The following is a 20,863-nucleotide window of genomic DNA, read 5'->3' as shown; positions in this document are numbered from 1 at the left end:
CTTTGAGACCCTGCTTTCAATTCTTTTGGGTATATGCCCAGAAGTAGAATTGCTGATTCATATGGTAATTCTATTTTTATATATTTTTTAAGGAACATCATACTATTTTCCACAACAGCGGTACCATTTCATATTCCCACAAACTTTGCACAGGGGTTCCAATTTCTCCACATCCTTGCTGATACTTGCTTTCTGTTTTTTGGTAGTAGGCATCCTAATGGGTATGAGCTGGTAAGTCTCAAATTTTGAGTCTCATCACCCATACTGCCACATGTAGAGTGATCATTAGGTAAAAATCCCTTGGAAAATTTCCAGTTAGAAAACAGAATATGGCAAGTTCTTAATAATTTTATCTTCAGAAAAATTATACTTTCTCGGGTCAAGAGAAGAAAAGTTTATGGCATTTTTGTAGTGATCCTTCAGTCAACCAAAACTGAGCTTCTGCTAAGTGTCAGGTACTAGCTAAGTGCTTAAGATACAAAGATGTCCTTAAGGCACTCACAGTTGAAGATATATGGGAAAGTGTATTTTCCTTTTAAAATTCTGATGATACTGAGGCCTTCTTTCAATAAAAGGAACCACAGTGTTTCTTAATAAACAATCATGTGAATAACAGACCAATGTGACTCATCTAATTTCAAAGAACACTAAGATATTAATAAAAACATGTGAGATCATTAATATGTATATAGCATTTGGATTACTATGAGTATTGCAGTAAACCAGGGTGATTCGAGTAAGTGAAAAATTAGTCTTTTAATCTGGTAAGGGAGTTTTTTTCCAAAGATGGTTTTAAATTGACAGTATTTAGAATATAAATATTATAATACTCAAATTAGAAAATAAACATTAAAAATATTTAAATCAGAGGTAATTATTGAACATAATGACAAAATGATCATAGATACAGGGAATTTTTATGACTAATATTGAGATGAAAATTCTGAGATTAATAAGGTGATTGGAGATCTACTGGGATAAAACTAAAAAGGATATAAACCGTGTTGTAAGTAGATAGATATCTAATATTTTGATCATCGTGGTATATTTTAATAGGAAAAGAACAGAGTTTGAATTTTATTTTGTTGAGTTCTGGAGTGATTTTTCATTTGTTTTTAATAGGTTTAAGTCCTACTGTGTGGTGGTAAATATTTAATAACTAGCTCACATTTTATTTTTATTTTTTTAGGAAAAAAAAGGCTTTCATTTGTGACATTTACCAGTTTTCACTGTGTATATACTCCCACTGTGGCTGATTTCAGCCTATCAGTGTGATGTCATTAAATGAAGTTGATAAGGAATACACTCCATATGCTCTTGCAAGACAGTGTGAGCCAAATCCAGCACACCTCTGCTTGTGTCTAAAATTATATCAGAAGGCAAGAATGACTCGGTGAAATACCTTACAATCTCAATAAACCTGATAGTTTAATCTAGCCTGTCAGTCAACAGAGAACCTAAAGAACTAATAGTTCAATTTATAACTTTCAAAGCATATACTGTAAAAAAGCACCAAATTAAGATGTTTAGATAATTTAAAGCAATAATAATAATAATAATAATAAATAATAAATAATAATAATAATAATAATAATAATAATAATACTTGTCATCTGGAGATGCATTCTCATTTCTTGACCCTTTATTTGGAATACTTACATTATAATTCATTACAACATTTATGGAGCCCTCACTCAGTACAAGGCACTTTTCTAAGCACTTTACATGTATCAGTTAACTTAATCTTCCAAACAATCTGTTTTATAAATGACTCAACGGAGGCACAGAGAAGCCATTTATTCAAGGTCACATCATTAACACATGTTAATGTGGAATTAAAATCAAAACAAAACCATACAGTCTATTTACAGGGTACCTGACCTGAACCATTGCTCGTCTAGCCTCTATCATTATCTAGAGAGACACCTGCAAGAAAGACTTCATGCAAGCCTAGTATTATTACCAAAGTGAAAGACCATATAGACTGTGGAGATATAGTCTGAAAAAAATAAAAGTATGAAACAGTGAGTTAGGAGAGCAATGAACATCATCAATAAATACCTTTCTTAATTTCTCTTCTTTTATAAAAGTCATCATCAAGAAGCTGAGTTGAAATTTAAAGTTACAATAATATCTTTTAAGTAATGAAAACTTACTATATAGAAATCATTGTTACAGGAAACTTTGAATGAAAAATTGTCGATATGTAATTTAACCTCTTTAATTTGAATTTTCATAAGAGAAAATAAAGAATATCCTTCATAAGAGGATAATAATTAAGCAATACTTCAAAAGAAAACCAAATTGGTTTCAGAAACTTGGTGAAATTTTTCAGTGTTTCCATTGTAAGAATTAGCCAAATTTCCCCCATAATCATTAAGGAATGCTAACTAGGCTGAACTGTCCTGTGATTTAATGTGCTGGTGTAAACCCTCTTTATCCAATCTCATAATTAAAACCAATGAAGAAGGATTGTTTGTTTATATACAGCGGATGAAATCCTTCACATTTATAACTGAAATGTGATTTTTTTTTCTTTCTTCATTGTTAGAAGAAGAACTACATGAGCCTCAGATTTGGTCTAAATATGGAGATAGGCTTTCTAGATTTCTGGAAAACAAAAGTCAGAGGAATGGTTCAGAGACAAATGGGCAAGGAATCTAACTGAGAGTGCTGCTGGACTGACTCAAATAATTTAAGAATGAGAGAGAGCCCATTGTTTGTGATTATTTCCTAAATGGAATCACTCAGATGGTTAGTGTGAGGTGTTCTGGAATGGTGATTAAGCATTAGTATAAAAAGGGCAACTGCACAGCAAGAAATATTAATAGTTTTTTTTTTTTCTTCTCAAGATCCTACTTGTAAGGAGAATGTCACCTCATTGTTATTTCCTCTTAAGGAAATCAAGGATCCCGGGAAAATCTACACCCAGACACAATGCATCTGCTGCTGCTGGGTTGGCCTGCTAATTTCCATTAAGTTCTGTATCCTTGGCTGAGGGATAAATCTGCAACTTACAGAAGGGGTTTTATGTGTGTATGTGGTTTCTTCTTGACAACCCCTAACCCATCCACAACTGGAAACTGTACTCTTTATGTGACATTGAGCAATGACTTAGGCAATTGTATGATGAATTGAAATTAGTTAACAAATGTTAATAACACTTTGTAAACCATAAAAGATTATATAAATGCTTTCATCTTCCATGTTTTAAAGGAGTAGACAGTGGCAGAAACACATGTCTGAAATACATATACTCTCTACTCCCTGTGGGGGTAGCATTTTATGTTAAGGAGTATGATCTTGGGTTATTACTGGTTATTACTGGAGCATTATATGGCTTTGCTAGTCTGTGGGAGATTAGGAAAGTCCTAGGGCATGATTTACATACCTGGCTTTGTATGTTACGGAAGGGTGTCATTAATATGTATAGTATGTGTATAGAAGAAGCTAGGTGGAGCTGGGCTTTCTCTAAAGAACAGGCCTATAATATAACACGTGTAGTACAAATAAAAATGTTAATTTATCCTTGGGGGAAACAGAAGCCCAATTTATAAAAGGCCTTTTGCCTACCTAGCAACCAATAATAACAACAGTGGACATAGATGAAAGATGTTAGCTGTCATAAAACAGCATTCAAATGAACTCCAGAAACAGCCAGAAGAGACTTGTAGGAAAATTATTAGATGCCAATTACAATTCAAAAGATAAAGTAATGAGTAGGCTTAGTTCAGTTTACTCATTAAACAAACTCAGGGCAGAAGTATTTGTATCAAGAAAGAAATCCAAGCAGGCATTGCCAATGAGCCTTCCATAGCCACTGGTGGAGATAAAATCCTACAAACTGTATTCAAATAAATCATAATGCTGCAGTTGGTCTCCTTAGCTAGTGGTCACTAATCAATAATCTTAAGGGAAGATAGTGCCAACTTCATTTACATTCATCCAATCAATAATTGATCGCTTACCTGTCAAGTGTTTATTGGCCAACTATTCAGAAAACAATAGTAAGAACCTACTATGAGTAAGGCTCTATGCTGGGCACATTTTCATGTACCTTAGAGGTTGTGTAAAAAAGATTTCAAGTTGCCAAAGTGTAGAAGCAGAATTAGCTGCTGTAACATCAGCAAACAAACAAATGGGGCTTCACCTTTTCTAAAGACCCTGGTACACATCCCTGTTATAGCACTTACCATACTATTTAGTTATTTATTCTTTACTTTTTATGTCTCCCCAATGAAACTGTAGAACTGGAATATGTTTGTTCATTTTTTAACCCTCCCGACCATGGTCAATAAAGATGCTAGTGGAATAAATGAATAAGGGTTAACCCAAATTCCCAGTGAACAATACAGCAAATGAATAAAGATGTCAAAATTATAATCTAATCTTTAAGTTTTTAGGAAAGAATAGATTTTAGGGAAAAAGTGTTACATTAGTAAATTATGTATATGTTCATACATGCTGATTAACATTTGTCCTTCATAAACTAAATATCCCTCCTCCATCATGTTCTAATTTCTGTACATCTATCTCTGCTTACAACATTTTATAATATTTATGTGTCTTTTCGCAGTAAACCAATGAAAGCATAGGTCCTATTGAGGTGTTAAATATGTATCATTCATCTTTGTATCCCCAAGGTTTATCACAGTCCTTGGCACACAGACAATCCTCAATAGATGTTTAAGGAATGAATGGATATGTGGTGAGTTTTCTGAGGTTAATCATTATTATATAAGGTGAAGTATTAATAAAAAGTGAAACAATTCCATTTATATGCCTCTAAAAATAGGAGATATCAATTTGTAAGAATTAAACCATATTATATAGTCTTTGTTGGCATTTTAATACCAGGTTATGGACATCTGGTGAAAGTTCATCATGTTGTATTATAGGAAACATTATTATTTCTTCTATTGAGGAGCTCTTTTTAGCTAAAAGTGACCTATTACTCTTTGGAATGGTCTGATCTCATTTCTATTTTAACATGAAGCGTCTTTTTAAGACAAGGGAATTTTAGTATTACACTTTTGGTTTCCTTGCCCCCACCTCAAATAAAAAAATAAAAACCTACTCATCCACCAATTTGTTTTTGTTTGTTTCAGTAAAGGATATAATTATTTGCTAAGACCAAAATCCAGGAGTCATTCTTGAATATTTTTTTCTAACACACTGGGCCCACTCCCTCAGCCCATTAATCACTGATAATACACAATCAATCAGCAGATCCTGTGGCTCTGACTCCAAAGTATATTCTGAATCTGTTAGTTTTCACCTTTCTTTTTTTTTTAACCATTAAGGTCTTGTCTTAACTATTGCAGTAGCCTCCTAACTGGTCTCCTACTTCACTGGACAGCAGGAAAGAGCTCTGAAATCCATCAGTGGTGTGCCCCTGACCTTAAAATGAAAGGCAACCTCCATACCATGTCTGCAGTGCCCTACTTGTTCTGGCCTCCACCAAACTTTTCACCTTTACCTCTTACTGCCTACCCGACTCTATCCCACCTGGCGGCCCCAGGCCTTCTTGCTGTCACTGGACATGTCATGCTTTTTATCCATGTTCATGGCTGTTATTTTTGCTGGTCTCTTTCTGGAATATTCTTCTCATCAAGAGGTCTTTTTAAAATAGCATCCCTGCCACTGTCACTTTCTATCCCATTTCTATGCTTCAGTTTCTTAATAAGAAATTAAACATCTCATTTATTCATATTATTTCTTTGCATGTTAACTTGTCTAATGTCCATCATCTCTACTAGAAAGAGATCAGGGTTTGTATCTGCCTTCTTTACTGTTGTAGCCTCAGAGCTTTGAATGGTAGGTATTCACTCAATAGTTTTAGAATGATTCAAGGCCAATTCAGTGAAGGAAGTGTGCTAATTTTATAATATATAAACCAGGGGTACTTATTGCTATGGGCAATATATCAGGTGTATTGAGACCATAAGCTCATGCCTCATTGTCCATTCAAGGTTTATGAAAACACAAACCATTATACTTCAGATAATTTAGACTGAAACAGGATTAATATCCCATGGGAAAAGGCTAATTTAGTCCACTAACAATTTGAAAAAACTAATTTGTCCATTAACTATCTATTGAAAAAAATATTTTCTTCAGTTTATTAGTTGTATTATATATTCATGTTTATGTTATCTCGGCCATTTGACAGAGGGGGAGCAAGTTATCTGCTGGGTTTCTATGCCATTACATGCTGTATATCACTCTAGAACATTGCTTAATTACAGTGATAAATATTATTTGTGCACTGACCTTTTTATCCCTCCAAATGTTTGTGCATGCCCTAAGAATTTTCCAAAGTCAATATGAAACATGTGGCCTGACTTTGTCAGCATGATATTGTCATTGTGCCGGTCACAGACTCCCAGGATGAACGTTACCACACACCATCCAGCACAGGAATAGAAAAAGTTCTTCAAGGCCTAATCAGTTGAAAAAACAACAAGACAATATACACACAAAAATGAGCAAATACATTAGCATCAGAGCTAGAGCTATGATGAAAAGCAAAATTATATAATCAAGAACCTCTTCTACATCTCAGTTGAGAAAAAGGTATGATTAAATAACTTGTTCTTCATATGCTACAGAAGAACATGAAGCAATCGTTCTTTAGCTTAATAGATGAATGTTTTCATTGAAATTGGGGAAAATATCTCTTTCATTCAGTTGGAGCTAATTTTCATAGTTTAGAGAGGTTCTTGATGTGATTTTTGAAGTCTCAAATATACAATGTTGGATAATTTTTTTCCCCCAAAGTAAAAGAAGTAGGAAGAATATGGTCCAATATTGCCTATCCCCAGAGGAATTTAAAATATCAAATTTTTAAAATTTAAATTTTTTAATGTAGAAAAAGCTATGTTGATGATTGTAACATTTTATGTTTATCCTTGCAAATAGGTCATCCAATCGATATCCAAAAACGTTTTGGTACTGTATACCAGTGAGTGAATGCTGGTGTGGGTGGAAGCAGATTACCACCAAGTCAATTAGAGTTTGTTTCTTTAATGAACAGAAATATCTTCCCAAAATCACTTTTTTTTTCCAAAATGTCTCATGGGTATGCATAATTTTCATCAATGATACAGTCATGAGTGTAACTATAAGTGATTGTTTGGACCAAGGTTATGGGTCCCATAGAGTGGTGTGGCTGACTTGCTGGAGTGGGGGTCTTTGTTACTGGACTACATGCCAGGACACCTATTTCCAGGTATCCTAAGTGTCTAAATAAGTCACTTAATTTGTCTGTGTAGATTTTCTTCACTTATAAGTGAAGATAATAAAATAAAATATGTTCTTCACATTGTGGTTGTGAAGAGCAAATAAATGTGGAAACACCTCAAATATCTAATCCCAGGGATTTGTGCAAAATTCAAGTTACAATCTGGAGAAAGACTAAAAAATTGATTTCAAGATAACTTCTATTCTTTGTTATTTGGCCCTGCAAAGCCTGTATTTTGCTCTACTCCAATGTTACAGAAGTCAAGAATAGATGAACTGTTGGGTCTCTCTATTATGGCCCATGCTGGCTAGGGTGACCAGTCACCCCTATTTGCCTGTTACTGAGGGGTTTCCTAGAATGAGGGAATTTCAGTGCTCAGGACAGATGGGGAGCAAGTCATCTGCTGGGTTTCTATGCCATTACATTTTGTAGATCACTCTAGAACATTGCTTAATTACTGTGATAAATATTATTTGTACACTGACCTTTTTATCCCTCCAAATGTTTGTGCATGTCCTAAGAATTTTCCAAAGTCAATGTGAAACATGTCGAATGCTGAGCAAGTCGAATGCTAGCCCATAGTGTATCTTTGTGTGAGTTAGCATAAAGGTGCCCCTGCCTCTGGGTGGACGCAAATGTACCAGTTCAGGTCTTGGCAAGCAGAACAAGGCCTGGCTCTAACCAACTCATCCCCTTAGCCAGGAGCCCAGGTTTAGGACAGAGCCTGCATAACTGTACACTGCAGCCTAGATGCTAAGATGAAGTAAAGTGGGGAAAAAATGTTTACAGTCAAATAAAGTAGCACATTTTATAAAATTCTGAGAATATATATATATATATATATATATATATATATGTGTGTGTGTGTGTGTGGGTGTGTGTGTATATGTGTATATATGTATATATGTGTACATATGTATATATATGTGTATATATATGTGTATATATATGTGTATACACATATATATATTCTATTATGGATTTTGAAAACACTGAAAAAATATGAAAAAGTAGAGCTTGGCAGAAGAAATGTATTTCAAAAGAAGGAAGGAGATTTATAGAAATTGGAGATTGTGTACAAAGAGGCAGAGGTATCTTGAAGGAAGTAGTTTCAAAGAGCTTCATCTCATGTGACATTGCTGTAAGGGAGGCAGCTGAGCAAAGAAAGTCTTTATGAATAGCCCATAATTTCACCCAGAAGGAAAACCAAACAGAGAACAATTTTTCTAGCTAATATACCATTTAAATTGGATCTTTATTACTAGGCTGAAGACTGAGTGAACTTGAACTCAAGTTATACTTAATTTACTTTTTAAGAAATCAGAATACCTAATGAACCAGAACATATTTGAAAACTGTATTTAAAATTTGCTCCAGCAGGACAAACCTTTTCATAATCTGCCTTTAAGTGGTTTTGCTGACGGAACCACTTTTTGATTGTATTTTCTTTCAGTGGCCCTATCAGTCCAGAATGGCGATGGATCTTTGCTAGGGTCACAGCATCGGGCACCATCTGCACCAGTCCTGATTGATAGAAAAGAGATTATGGAAATGTTCACAGGATGAGGGATATTTGGAAATACATCCTGATCTAGGTAACAACAGCAATAGTGGCCAGCACTACTTGGATTATCCTTTTCTTTTCCAAATCTTTTCTGAAGGTGACTGATCTAGATGGCCTTCCTTCTAATTTTTCCTAAATTCTGGGAAGCAATGAGACTACTTGTGTTTTGATCAGATGTATCAGAAACAGCTTTAATATTTTTTTTTCTAGAACTAGAGAGCCAATCTAGATGGTCTCCTAGAGACCCCACTGAATCAATAGGTTAGTGGGTCAATTAACATACCGCGTGTGCATTAATTTACAGTTTAAGGGTGGACATTCAAACTTATTTAACAGGTTTTGTAAGCAAACCAAATACAATCTCCATAACAAATATTTTAAATATATTATAAAATCAATGATCAGGTTAATTCACTGTTAAATGTTCTATTTCCGGAATGAACAGAATAACTGTAGGAAACATGTAGACAGCTGCCTGCTCCTTCCTTCTCAGTCAACATTAAAGAAAAACTATGATAATACGTTTTTAAGGGAGCATATATTGGTTAAACTCCATTCAGTAGGATTTATGCCCCGCTGACCACATAACCATCAAGACTTCTTTTCATTGTGTTCCTAAGGTTATTAAAATGTAAACATTTTCAAACCTTTCAAACCAAATTTTTATTCTGTATAGAATAGCAGTTGAAACCAAGTATTTAAAACTTTCTCAGGACTAATGCCCACAAAACAACCTATAATGTAAGTTCTGTAAATAAAGTCATTGAAAGAAATTAAAGTATAGAATATCTGATTTCTACCATCTTGATAATCGCAAGAGTTGCAAATGCAAATACCCAAAGGGGACAGGGAAACTAATGTAACTATATGAAAAGAGAGATGGTTGAGTTTTTAAAATCAACTATTTCGTGGTCTACCTTAGAAGTATTCAAATTAGACAATGAACGAGTAGATCACAGTGATGGTAAACGAAACCCTTCTCTGTGTTGGATTTGGCTTGTAGCAGCTGGTTATTGGCCTTAATCTCTCTTAATATTCAATAGCCCATTTGTAATCATTAGGCATTTACACTGCTGGATTAGAAAGAAACTTGAACATGGGGTTTGGGAATTGAATGCTGCAAATATAACCCACAAAATCTATATGTTAAAAAAAGAAGAAGAAGAAGAAGAGAAATAACACCCCAGAGATAAATCCTGGATCCTGGGCATATCCTTAATATAACACTTGTCCCTTCTTCCTCAACAGTATTCGGCTCTTATGCAGGTTTCCTCGTGTGTATTAAGTGAGACAGCAAATGTAAAGCACTACATGTTTAGTAGTAACGTAATTACTCTACAAAGAGGGATTCCTCTTTTAAATACTGGAAATGTCCTTCCTCATTTTTTCCACTTTCTCCATGTAACCCTTCCGAAAGGAAAATCACTTTTTACCTGGTTCTTCAGTGTTTCACTGCAGCCTCACACCTGACCATGCCCAAAATCAGGGCTTACACTATTGCACCCTTTGGATACTATCCTGTAGCAATGTCAGTTGCTTTTCAGACCACATTTGTCTTTTGGGAGTTAATCTTTGCCAAATCCCAAGTCATTTATCATAAGCTTTGCATTGCTAACAACTTAGAAAACCTTTTACCTAATTTATAACAGTCATGCTCATTAATTAAAACCTTAAATTAAGTTTTATACATTTTAAGGTAGTATGGATCATATACCTTTTAAATACTTCTAACATAATTCTTTGCAAATTGAGTAATATGTGTGATTCTATTCTTATAGGCCTCTAATGCAGTGTTTCTCAGATTTTAATGCACATATGTATCACTTGGGGGTCTTATGAAACTGCACATTCTGATTCAGTAGTAAGGACCTGGGGCCTGAGATTCTGCATTTCTAACGAGCTCTCAGGTGATGTCAGTGCTGCTGGACCACGGGTCACTCTTTCAGCAATAAGGTTCTTAGGAACAAATCTTTCCAAGGTGGTGTCATAAAGCAGCGGCTCTCAAAAAGGGGTGCATAAGAAACACCTGAGCAGCATTTTGCAATCACCAAGATTTTAGCCTTTCCTGTGGCCCCCAAAGTGGAGAGCCTGACTTAGTACCCTGGTTGGGGTCTAGTTATATCTGCTCCTCCAATTCCCCTAAGTAATTTTTAAGTCAATGAAATTTGGAAAGCGAGTAATGAAATAAATTATAAATGAAATTTATTTGCCCTGATAATCTCTCCCAAAGTTCTTAGGACATCATATACAAAGTAGTCATGAGAATTATAATCAACAATTATGTTGAGAAAGTCATGTAAACTTCTGGCCTGGAGGATACTCTCCTCAAGGGCTGCAACTCTGTTTAGCTCATTATAGTACTCCCTACTTTACTTGTGACATTTCTTGAGAACAGTAGATATTCAATAAACCTCGGAACCTGATTAAAAATGGAACATGATTTCCTAAAAATGACATTTGCTTTAATGATCTCTATTTTTCTTGAAGAAGTATTTTGCCAGTATAATGCTGTCTGAAATCTTATAACTATAGATGATTGTTGGTGGATGGGGGGAAGATTATCTTGTCTGTCTTATGACATCTGCAACTTTGGGCAAATATACAGTTATTTTTGCTGTATCATTTTGTTAACTTTAAAATATTTAGTCTCTGTTACATTCTATAAGTATAAATTGAGAAATGAGTAGATTGAATTGAAGAATTCCGTTCAAGTCAGCGATGTATTCAATTGCTGAAGAAGTGGTGATCCATGTGACATAATAAAGTTCAGCTTGGCTCATCTAGTTTTATTTTTACACTTTCTACATTATTAGGCTATGAAAGAATTAGTTCACGTATGTGAGAAAACGGAGAGTAAAACTCAAGGAATAATGATCTCAGAGTAGAAATGATAAAAGACTCTTTTAAGAACTAGAGCTTTAGGAAGAGTTCAGGGGTGGGACACTTGGCATGGAAGCAAGAACCCTATTATAATAATCAAAATAATTGGTTAGTATGACAATAAAGTCATTCTGAAGTTCAACTTGCATGTTAAGTTAACTAAGGGGTGCCTCCATGCTTAGCTGCTAAAATCTCAAGTCATAATTGGCTGGGGTACTGGTAGGATCTCAGGAACTGGAAGGGCAAGCAGTGACAGTGTTTCTTTTGTGATGATGGGTTTAAATTGTAGCTCTGCCTGAATTAAAAAAAAAATGACTACATGGTTCTAGGTCCTCTTCTAGTTCTATGATTTTTAAAATCTATTTTTTATGCAGATATATCTGCTATAATTTAGCAGTTAATTTAATGAAATTCTAAGTGACAATGACCACACGTGAAAAAGATAAGATGTTTTAGGAATTATTTCTTCAATTTAATCATAAGCATAATTAAGTTCAACTTTTACCTCTGATGTTTTTTGGTAATAATTTGGGTGGATCATTGACATTATATTCATTAGAGATGTGTATAAATTATATTTTCATATTAATGACTTTTGTAAAGGAAAAGAAAGCTTGAAGTATCTTCAAAGTTTGCATGTATGATCATCTTTGACTGTTGATATAATTCACTCAAAAGACTTTTAGAAAATAAATGCAGGTTTATAATATATTTAGAATTTTCAGAATTCCTTTAAGCATTTGCAACTTTGTAAATTTTGTGTTAATAGGCAATAGTACCGTGTTTCCCTGAAAATAAGACCTAGCCGGACCATCAGCTCTAATGTGTCTTTTGGAGCAAAAATTAATATAAAACCTGGTCTTATTTTACTATAATATAAGACCGGGTCATAATATAGTATAGTATAGTATAATATAATATAATATAATATAATATAATATAATATAATATAATATATATAACATAATATAATACAATGTAATAGTAGGTCTTATAGTAAAGGTCTTATAATAATAGGTCTTAGAGTAAAATAAGACCAGGTCTTATATTTTATTATATGACTGGGTCTTATATTAATTTTTGCTCCAAAAGATGCATTAGAGCTGAATGTCCAGGTAGGTTTTATTTTCAGGGAAACACAGTAGTGTTTTTTGAATGAGTAGGGTTTTCTCTTATTATCTTGGCAAAAAGAGAAAAAAATAGGAGTTAGTTATTAATGTAACTCACCTTTAAAGACACACAAAAGAATATCACAGTTAACATTTGGGTTGTCAACATTATGCTTTAGGTAAATTATTTTGGCTTAGCATTTTTAAAAATAATTCGGTTTTAAAAGGAAGGATGATGATGTATGGTTCTTTGGATTTTAAAATTTATAGTCTAAAATGAGTGCTGTGGAAAGTGTGGTGGCATATTACCAGTGAATGTATGAGATAAATAATGTAAGTCAACTGACTTTCTAATCTCTACTGACCTTGGCCTTTTCCTGTGGATAGACATCTATAAATGATCATTTGCATATCCAGGCCCTCCTGCAGCCAAATATTGTCCATCACTTGAATAATCTGCAGAACAAGCATATCCTGACGAAGATCATCTCCGGCCTGTAAAAAAAAATATATAGACTCTGGGGTTCTCTTTGAATTTCATTAGAAGCTTTCAAATATGGTAAACATCATTGTTTTTCCTTGAATAAATTTTCAGCCTGACTTAGGGTGGTTTCAATTGTTTTATTAGCACTAAAAGTACCTTGTATTTCTGATAGAAGATCAAAGAAAATGAGAAGTTTCCTTTAAGTGATTACAGAAGCTTCACCATCAAATTAGAAGCTGCTTGAAATGTTGTTCCCTGATAATAATCTTTCAATTTATTATCCATGTGCAATGTCTTAGACTCAAAGTCTAGTGAAGAGAGGCTGGATGAATGTTTATTCAAATTTCAAACTCACCCATGAGAAAGCTAAATGAAACATTATTTGGTATGCATAAATGTATGCACTGATGTACAGTTAGAATACCAAGAAATTCTTGACTATGAGGATAAATAGTACACATATGATTCATCAGACTTTGAATCATTGACTTCTCTTACTATGAAAGTCGTTAAAAAGTTTTCAGAGTGAATGACCTTTAATAAAAATAAATAATAAAGGGGTGATTATTTTAGCATAATGAAGGAAATGGAATATATCCAAAGCAGAAGGATAGTTCTATGCTTTTAAACTAATAAGAGGTTTGATTTCAAAAATACTTTCTAAATCACATGCATAAAATTATACCAAGATGAGATTTTGTATTTTTTTTAAAATTTTACCGAAAATGCAGTGTCTTGGGATCACCAATGCTTGAGGTTACACAGGTCAAAGCAAATGTATGGGTTTGCTAATTATCCTCAAAAATAGTCAGAACCCACCAAAGAAATCACGTTGAGATCTTGTTGTCTGGTTTGACTGAACAATTAAGTTATTGAATTATTCTTAATTAATAATTAATAATTAACATTAGCAAATCCTTACTTTTTACTAACTTTATTTGTTCCTTCTTTAGTCCCTTTTTCCCACCTGTCTATAACCATTTACTCTATTTTCCCATAGGATTCATGACAAAGACTGATATGGCCTATATTTATAATTATTTAAAAGGAAGAAAATAACCCAAATTATCAAAATAAGCAAGTGCTTACCGATAAGAATTTTATGTTAAATCAATTTACATCATTTGAGTTTCAAGTAATTTTGATTCTTAACTTAGTATTTAGGCCAAAATAAAACTCTCCCTCCCCCTTGGGGCTCACTATACATTCCATTTTTTGGTGCTACTCAAAAGTGATCATATAATTTCATTTACTGAAATATATTCTTAAGTTTTACACTGAAGTTTCCCTGGCTTTAAGCCAGTCATATTTGATTTATTGCAAATCATAGTTTGGCATGTATTATAATTCTGTAAAAATGCAAAATCAAAAATAGCTGAATCCTCTGTGCTGTTGCCAGAGGAAAAGAGCTATAATAATTTTTTTTCTGTGAGTAATAAATCAATATTTCCACCCATGTAATCAATTTGGTATTTTAGGAGTTACCGTACTTTAAAAATGATACTGATGTTTTTGCCCATTGGATTAGCATTGATGAAAGTAATCTTCAATGGCAAAGCATTAGATGTGAAATATGAACATGCCTATAAGAAGAGAAGAAAAAAATGGTGAGCAAAATAAAGCAAAAAGAACACTTTCTCTGGAATCATGGCCTCTTGCAGAGTTTGTTATTTGAGCAGCTATAACACATATGGATACAAATACTTTGGAGCAAAGAAACTTATTTATTAAAAACAAAAACAAAATACTTTAGTTTACCAACCAAAGCCTTTACTTAGAAACTGAAAAGCCAGCTTTTTGGCAGGTGGTAAATCTTCAACTACATTTTTTTCTCACTGAAGAGTGGTGATATGTTGGTGATTTAAATAAACTAAGTAGTGTATAGGTATTGTGCTTATGCTAGTTGGTTAATATCTAAAAGAAAACAAATTCTATTAAAAATGATTTCCTTTTAATTATTTATTCCCTGTAGGATACTTAAAGGAAACATGGGTATGGAATTAAGAAAGCCCTGAATTACTTCAAATTTGGACTCTGAAACTTATTAGCAGTAAAACTTTGGGCAAGTTACTTAAATGTATCCTACTGTCAAATGGGGCTCACAACCCCTACCTCACACATTTTGGTAATAGATATATGAGCTAATGGATATAAAATACTTTTTATAATGCCTAATCAAGTAGTTCAAAAAATTAATGCATTCTATTTCCTGTTTTGTTAATGAACATTTTCTTACCTTTACAGATTACAACATATATTTTCTCTTTGTGTTTCTTTCAATTATACTTTGCTTTTCCATTTTCAGCTTTACAATATTGAGTACTTTCCATTATACTTTCCTTATTTTCCTTTTATGTTCTTACAATTGTTTGAGTGTTAAAAGGCTGTGTTTCTGTAGGCTATTAGAGAGTTCATGTTGACTCAGTGAAGAGTACAATCAATATTAAAGAAAGGGAAAGAACTTGATACTTTCAATTTATCAACTTAGTAAATTATGACCTCAAAACATGTTGAAAGATCAGTTTGCATATCATTATTTCTGAGAAGTCTGAAATTGGTAGAAGCTGAAAGGAAAAGGATCTATTTCTTAACTTAAGCTATCAACATAAATCTCACCTAATCCCACAGCAAACAGAAATCCTTACTTCTGAATCAGTTTGAGTTTTATAGTAAATGGGTGCGGCTGCTTGTTAAATAATAAATAAGTCAATTAGGGAACATATCACCTTCTCTCATGATATTGAATTAGGAAATCCTGTATTAGGCCAGCAATAAGTCTAGATCAGTAGATTTAAAACTCTATACTTATTCAATCTCTTGGGGGTCTTTTTGAGGCATCCCACATCTAGGGAAGAGACAAAAGGCAAAGGGAGGCTGATGGCAAGACTTAGCCCCTCTTCTTAATTGCATTACTCAGAGCTCCTTTGCTTTCATTGTATCATATTTTGGTTTTCGTTTGCAGTATTTTTTGAGAGTCATGCCAAAAATATGATATATTCGACAATTAGTATGCACAAACCATTACCTATATGCTAACAAAAAGATCACATATTAATTCTCAAAGAGACTACAAAAAGTTCATATGAACGTGCACACATAATACATTAAATTGAAAATAATTTGCAAGCTATTTATCACAGTTGAATGAAGAAGCATTTGAAGAAGAGAGTTCAGAGATGAGTGAGCTGGATTTGAAGATTCGGAGAGACATAGGTTAGCAAACAAGTAAAAGAAAAGGGTAGGAAAAGGGATACAAGGAGAGATTAGGATTGGGAGGGCCATAAACAAGAGACAGGAAAGAATGAATCAGAGTCTTGGAGGATGATTTTATGTAAATGGTGAGATAGAAGAACTGAAATAGAGAATGGAAGATATGAGCTCTGTTCTTGAGAATTACACACTAATGAAATAAATTTAAAATAATTTAAAAAAATCATATTAGTAAAGGAAATGTCTGGTGTTTACTTTCCCAGGAGTGGAGAAAAATTGCATTAAGTTAGTCGGATTCTCTCACCTGGTCAACAATCCCTTAGTAACCCAAAGGGAAACAGGAAATTGTCCACTGACAAAGGTGAAAATTCTTCTTATTAAGAAAGCTTAACTCAAACTTAAACCCTTTGCTCCCCATCTTGGAGAACCAGGATTTAAGAAACGGACTTAGCCAGGCCTGAGTGCTTCTCCTCAGTGCAGTTCACTGATGATGACTAAAATAGAAGGCTGACTCTAAGTTTTCCCACACTCACTACGTTCATGGGTCTTCTCTCCAATGTGAACTTTCTGATGCATGATAAACTGTGAACTGTCACTAATGACTTTCCACAGTCATCAAATTTAAAAGGTTTCTCCCCAGATAGGTTCTCTGATGTGCCATAAGATTGGTGCTATAACCAAATAACTTCCCATACTCATGACATTCATAGGATGTCTCACCAGTGTGAATTCTCTGATACACAATGAGGTGTGAGTCTTGATTGCACATTTATAGGGCTATTTGCTAGTGTGAAGTCTGAGACACAAGATATGACATTTACTCAGACTGAGTGCCTTGCCTGACTGCATCCAAAAGGTTTTTATTTGGTATGAATTTGCTCATAGTCAACAAGTTGAGACTTCTGATTGAAGGTTTTCATACACTGCCTACGTTTATGGGCTTGTTGCCCATTATGGAGGCTCTGATGACAAATAAGACATTTATTCTGACTGAAGGTCTTACTATGTTCATTAAACTCATAAGGCTTCTTTCCAGTATGGATTCTCTGATAATTGACAAGGTTTCTATTGGAACAGAAAGCTTTCCCACACTCATTTAAACTGTAAGGTTTCTTACCTGTGAAGTGCATGATATTGGAAAAGGATTTTACTCTGAACAAGGCCTCCCACACTCATTACATCCGGAAGGCTTTTCCCCAGTATGGGCTATCTGATGATCAATGAGTAGGGAACTGTGAGTGAAGGCTTTTACACAATCATCACATGCATGAGGTTTCTTCCAATTGTGGAGTCTCTGGTATTTAGTGAGATGGGAACAGGGATGACAAGTCTTCCCACACTCTGCATTCACAGGGCTTTTTCCCTCAGTGGATCTTCAAGTGAACCGTTGGCTGAAAGGTCTGTCTGAAGGTCTTACTATGTTTATTATTCTCATAGAGGCTCTTTCCAGTATGGATCCTCCACTGGCCAACCAGATGTGGGCTCTGATTGGAACATTGCCACATTTATTGCACCTTCGGATGTAATGTATGTCCCTTCAGACTTCCTTGTTGTCAGTAGAACCGGAGGACAGACTAACATGTCCTGTAGATTAGAGCGATACCTACCACATCTGTCTTGTTCATTGCCGTATGCACAAGTGCGGCAACCCTGTGCCAGGTGCAGCTGGTCAGAGCAAATGGGGCAAAAACTGGTCTCTACTTGGGGCACTTCCGAGTCTCAGGGAAAGTCCCAATGGCTGCAGGTTGCTGCAAGGAAGGAGTGTGGTCCTTGTCTCAGCACTAGAAGTGGTAACTCCTGGGCTGGTGACCCAGGAATCTGGCCAGCTCACCTGGACACTCACGTCAGCCACCATTAGAACTACCCCAAATCCACAAACAAAAACTCTCATGTACTTTTAATTAAAAAAAAAAAAGTCTATTCCTTAAACAACAATAAACCAAGAAAGCAGAAACAAAAAACCCCGACATCTGGACTCAATGATCCATATTGTCCTTTCTAGTTTAAGTTACTATGTCTATGAATGCTGAGTTTCCATATAGCATCAGCATTAATCAGTGAATACTGCTAATGATTAAAAAGCTACACATTTTTTTAAAAAGTAGCAATGATTTGGATTTTAGATCAAATAGGCATAGTTTGTGGAATTCATGCCTTTGTTATTTTTCAAAATATGTTTATGTAGCATATGAGAAAAGTTTGTAGGGTGTCTGTGGCAGCAAAGTTGTAAAGGTGATAGTATCATGTTTTTAGAAAAACTTTTCATATTCATAGTAATAATGGCCTAATTTTTCTTCTTATTGTTGGATTTGTTTTGTTGATTGTCTTATAACTTCAGTTAAGTAACATTTATTATGCATGTGTGATAGTTTAACCTCTTTACTTCTAAATCTCTCTTATCCATCCTTTTCTCTGTTAGTGTCTTCTACTCTTGGGCTTTTGAGAAGGTGAAAAATAAAGCTCATGGAGAACAGAGAAGAAAGGATGGTTCCACGTCAGAGAAGAGTGGCTGACAAAGGCATAGGAAGAGAAGGGGTTTGTCAGTATGACAACACTAGAAATGGCTTTGCAGGCATGAGTAGAATCACAAAATGTATTATATGGCACACTGACATATGAGCATCAATGAATTTTAAATTGAATTGAAATGGAGATGTTATAGCTAATGATATGTTAGTGTACTAGGCATGGGCATACACGTAATCTAAATAAGCATGAAATTAAACTTAGCCTGTTTGGGGTCAGCAAATCAACCATTTTGAATAAATTGAGAAATCAATTCAGTGAAAAGCATCTTTATTGTTTTTTTTTTTTTTTTTTTTTTTTCACTGAACTGACGTTTCTAAACCAACAAGTCATCTGGCGAGAGTGGTCACAGTACATCAGATGGAGCACATGATTTGAATGGAATTCAATTATTTTTTTTTAAAGTAATTACATAAAATGTATAAATTGTGCCATTTCAAAAACACACAGTGAACTAAACAATGCAAAATAAAATAACTCAACTTATCTACTGAATAAATTGACTTACATCATGATCAATCCCCTTTATACATAGAGCAGGGTTCAGAGGGAGGTGACAGGTATTTACATATTGAAAGAATTCTTCTAGTCTTCCAATCTCTTTCTTCAATAGTTCCTGTGGAAAATCATAAGAAAAAGCATTTAGAAAGTGTAAAGGACTTAACTTTTCTTTCAAGTTGTAATATGATTAAATAAACTCTTTAATTCAAGGGTTGCACACTTGGATGCTTTAGGGTTAGGTAGGTGATGTAGCCACATTTGAGGAGGCAGCAGGCTAAAAAAAGCAGAGAGTGCTGGGGAAAAATGGAAAATTAATGAGTGCATGCCCTTTCTAAAAGACTTTAAATTCAATTTTAAAAAATAGCAACAAAATCAAAGCACTATTCTGTTGAAACAAAACACTATGGATTGGATTTGAGCTGTGGCCCACCAACTTGAAATCCTTGCTTTAAGTAATTATTAATATGATCCATCTCTGATAATTTTCTGAATTCTTAGTTTGTAACTCTTAAGATTTATACTTAATAAGTACATTTTAGAAAAAAGTTCACATATATTATGAGCAATAATGACAAAAAAATGGTAACTGCAGACAATTGATAATGGTCAAAAACAGTAATACATATAGTTTACTAAATACCAACGAGTATATTTCTGATACTTGACTCACTCCCACAGTCCTCTTTCATAGTACTTGTTGAAGGTCTGAGACCACAAACAATAACTGTAGAATTGCGTATTCCCAATGAAAATAGGGGGAAAGTCGATAGTAATTCAAAACAAAATAGTAATAAAAATTCAAAATTAAGAAAGCTCCTTTTAGCCTACTTTTGAAAACTTGTTAAGCCCAATTGTGGAAATGAGGATATCATAGTAATAATGCTTAATTAACTCTCAAGAGTTTCTTAGCTTTTCTTCCTGGTTCATTGGCAAATAATAGCATCTGCTGCTCCCAGAATCCAGAAGATCAAGGTGGAGAAGTGAGGAAAATCCCACAACAGTATTCTTTCTGTCTGTCTTTCTTTGCCTAATCTATGCTTGGATTTGCATCAAAAATATTATGGAGGAGCATCTCTGCTCTCTTCATTAAATTAAAATCTCTTTATTTCATATAGTTAGGTTTAATTAGTGCTTTTAAAAAAAAAAATAGGCAAACAGTAACTTAAATGGTGAAAACTTATAAATGCTTCCCCCATCTCTTTTGTTTTCCTATTTTCATGTGAAAAGCTTTTATTACAAAAGCAGCCAGTCAAGGTGAAAACAATACTTTTACTTGAGAGAATAATGTCAATATCACTCTGGAACATGATACAAACGGTCAGAAAATGCACCAGAAATATTTGACT

The 20,863-nt window shown here is 34.1% G+C and overlaps 1 protein-coding gene across 1 annotated transcript in view; it reads right to left on the bottom strand.

Moving 5' to 3' along the window:
- PIK3C2G (phosphatidylinositol-4-phosphate 3-kinase catalytic subunit type 2 gamma) overlaps positions 1-20,863 on the bottom strand; it is a 276,846-nt gene that overhangs the window by 83,522 nt on the left and 172,461 nt on the right. Inside the window, exons 22-26 of the mRNA XM_081059023.1 lie at positions 19,525-19,632; positions 14,771-14,863; positions 13,162-13,291; positions 8,631-8,767; positions 6,274-6,443 (exon numbers count right to left, since the gene is read on the bottom strand). Coding sequence (XP_080915149.1) covers positions 6,274-6,443; positions 8,631-8,767; positions 13,162-13,291; positions 14,771-14,863; positions 19,525-19,632 — 638 coding nt within the window. The remainder of the gene's footprint in view (positions 1-6,273; positions 6,444-8,630; positions 8,768-13,161; positions 13,292-14,770; positions 14,864-19,524; positions 19,633-20,863) is intronic.

This window comes from Rhinolophus hipposideros (assembly GCF_964194185.1).
Source record: "Rhinolophus hipposideros genome assembly, chromosome: 9".
Classification (NCBI taxonomy): Eukaryota; Metazoa; Chordata; class Mammalia; order Chiroptera; family Rhinolophidae; genus Rhinolophus; species Rhinolophus hipposideros.
Note: the sequence above shows the minus strand (reverse complement) of the source record. Positions and strands in the feature narration are given on the sequence as shown.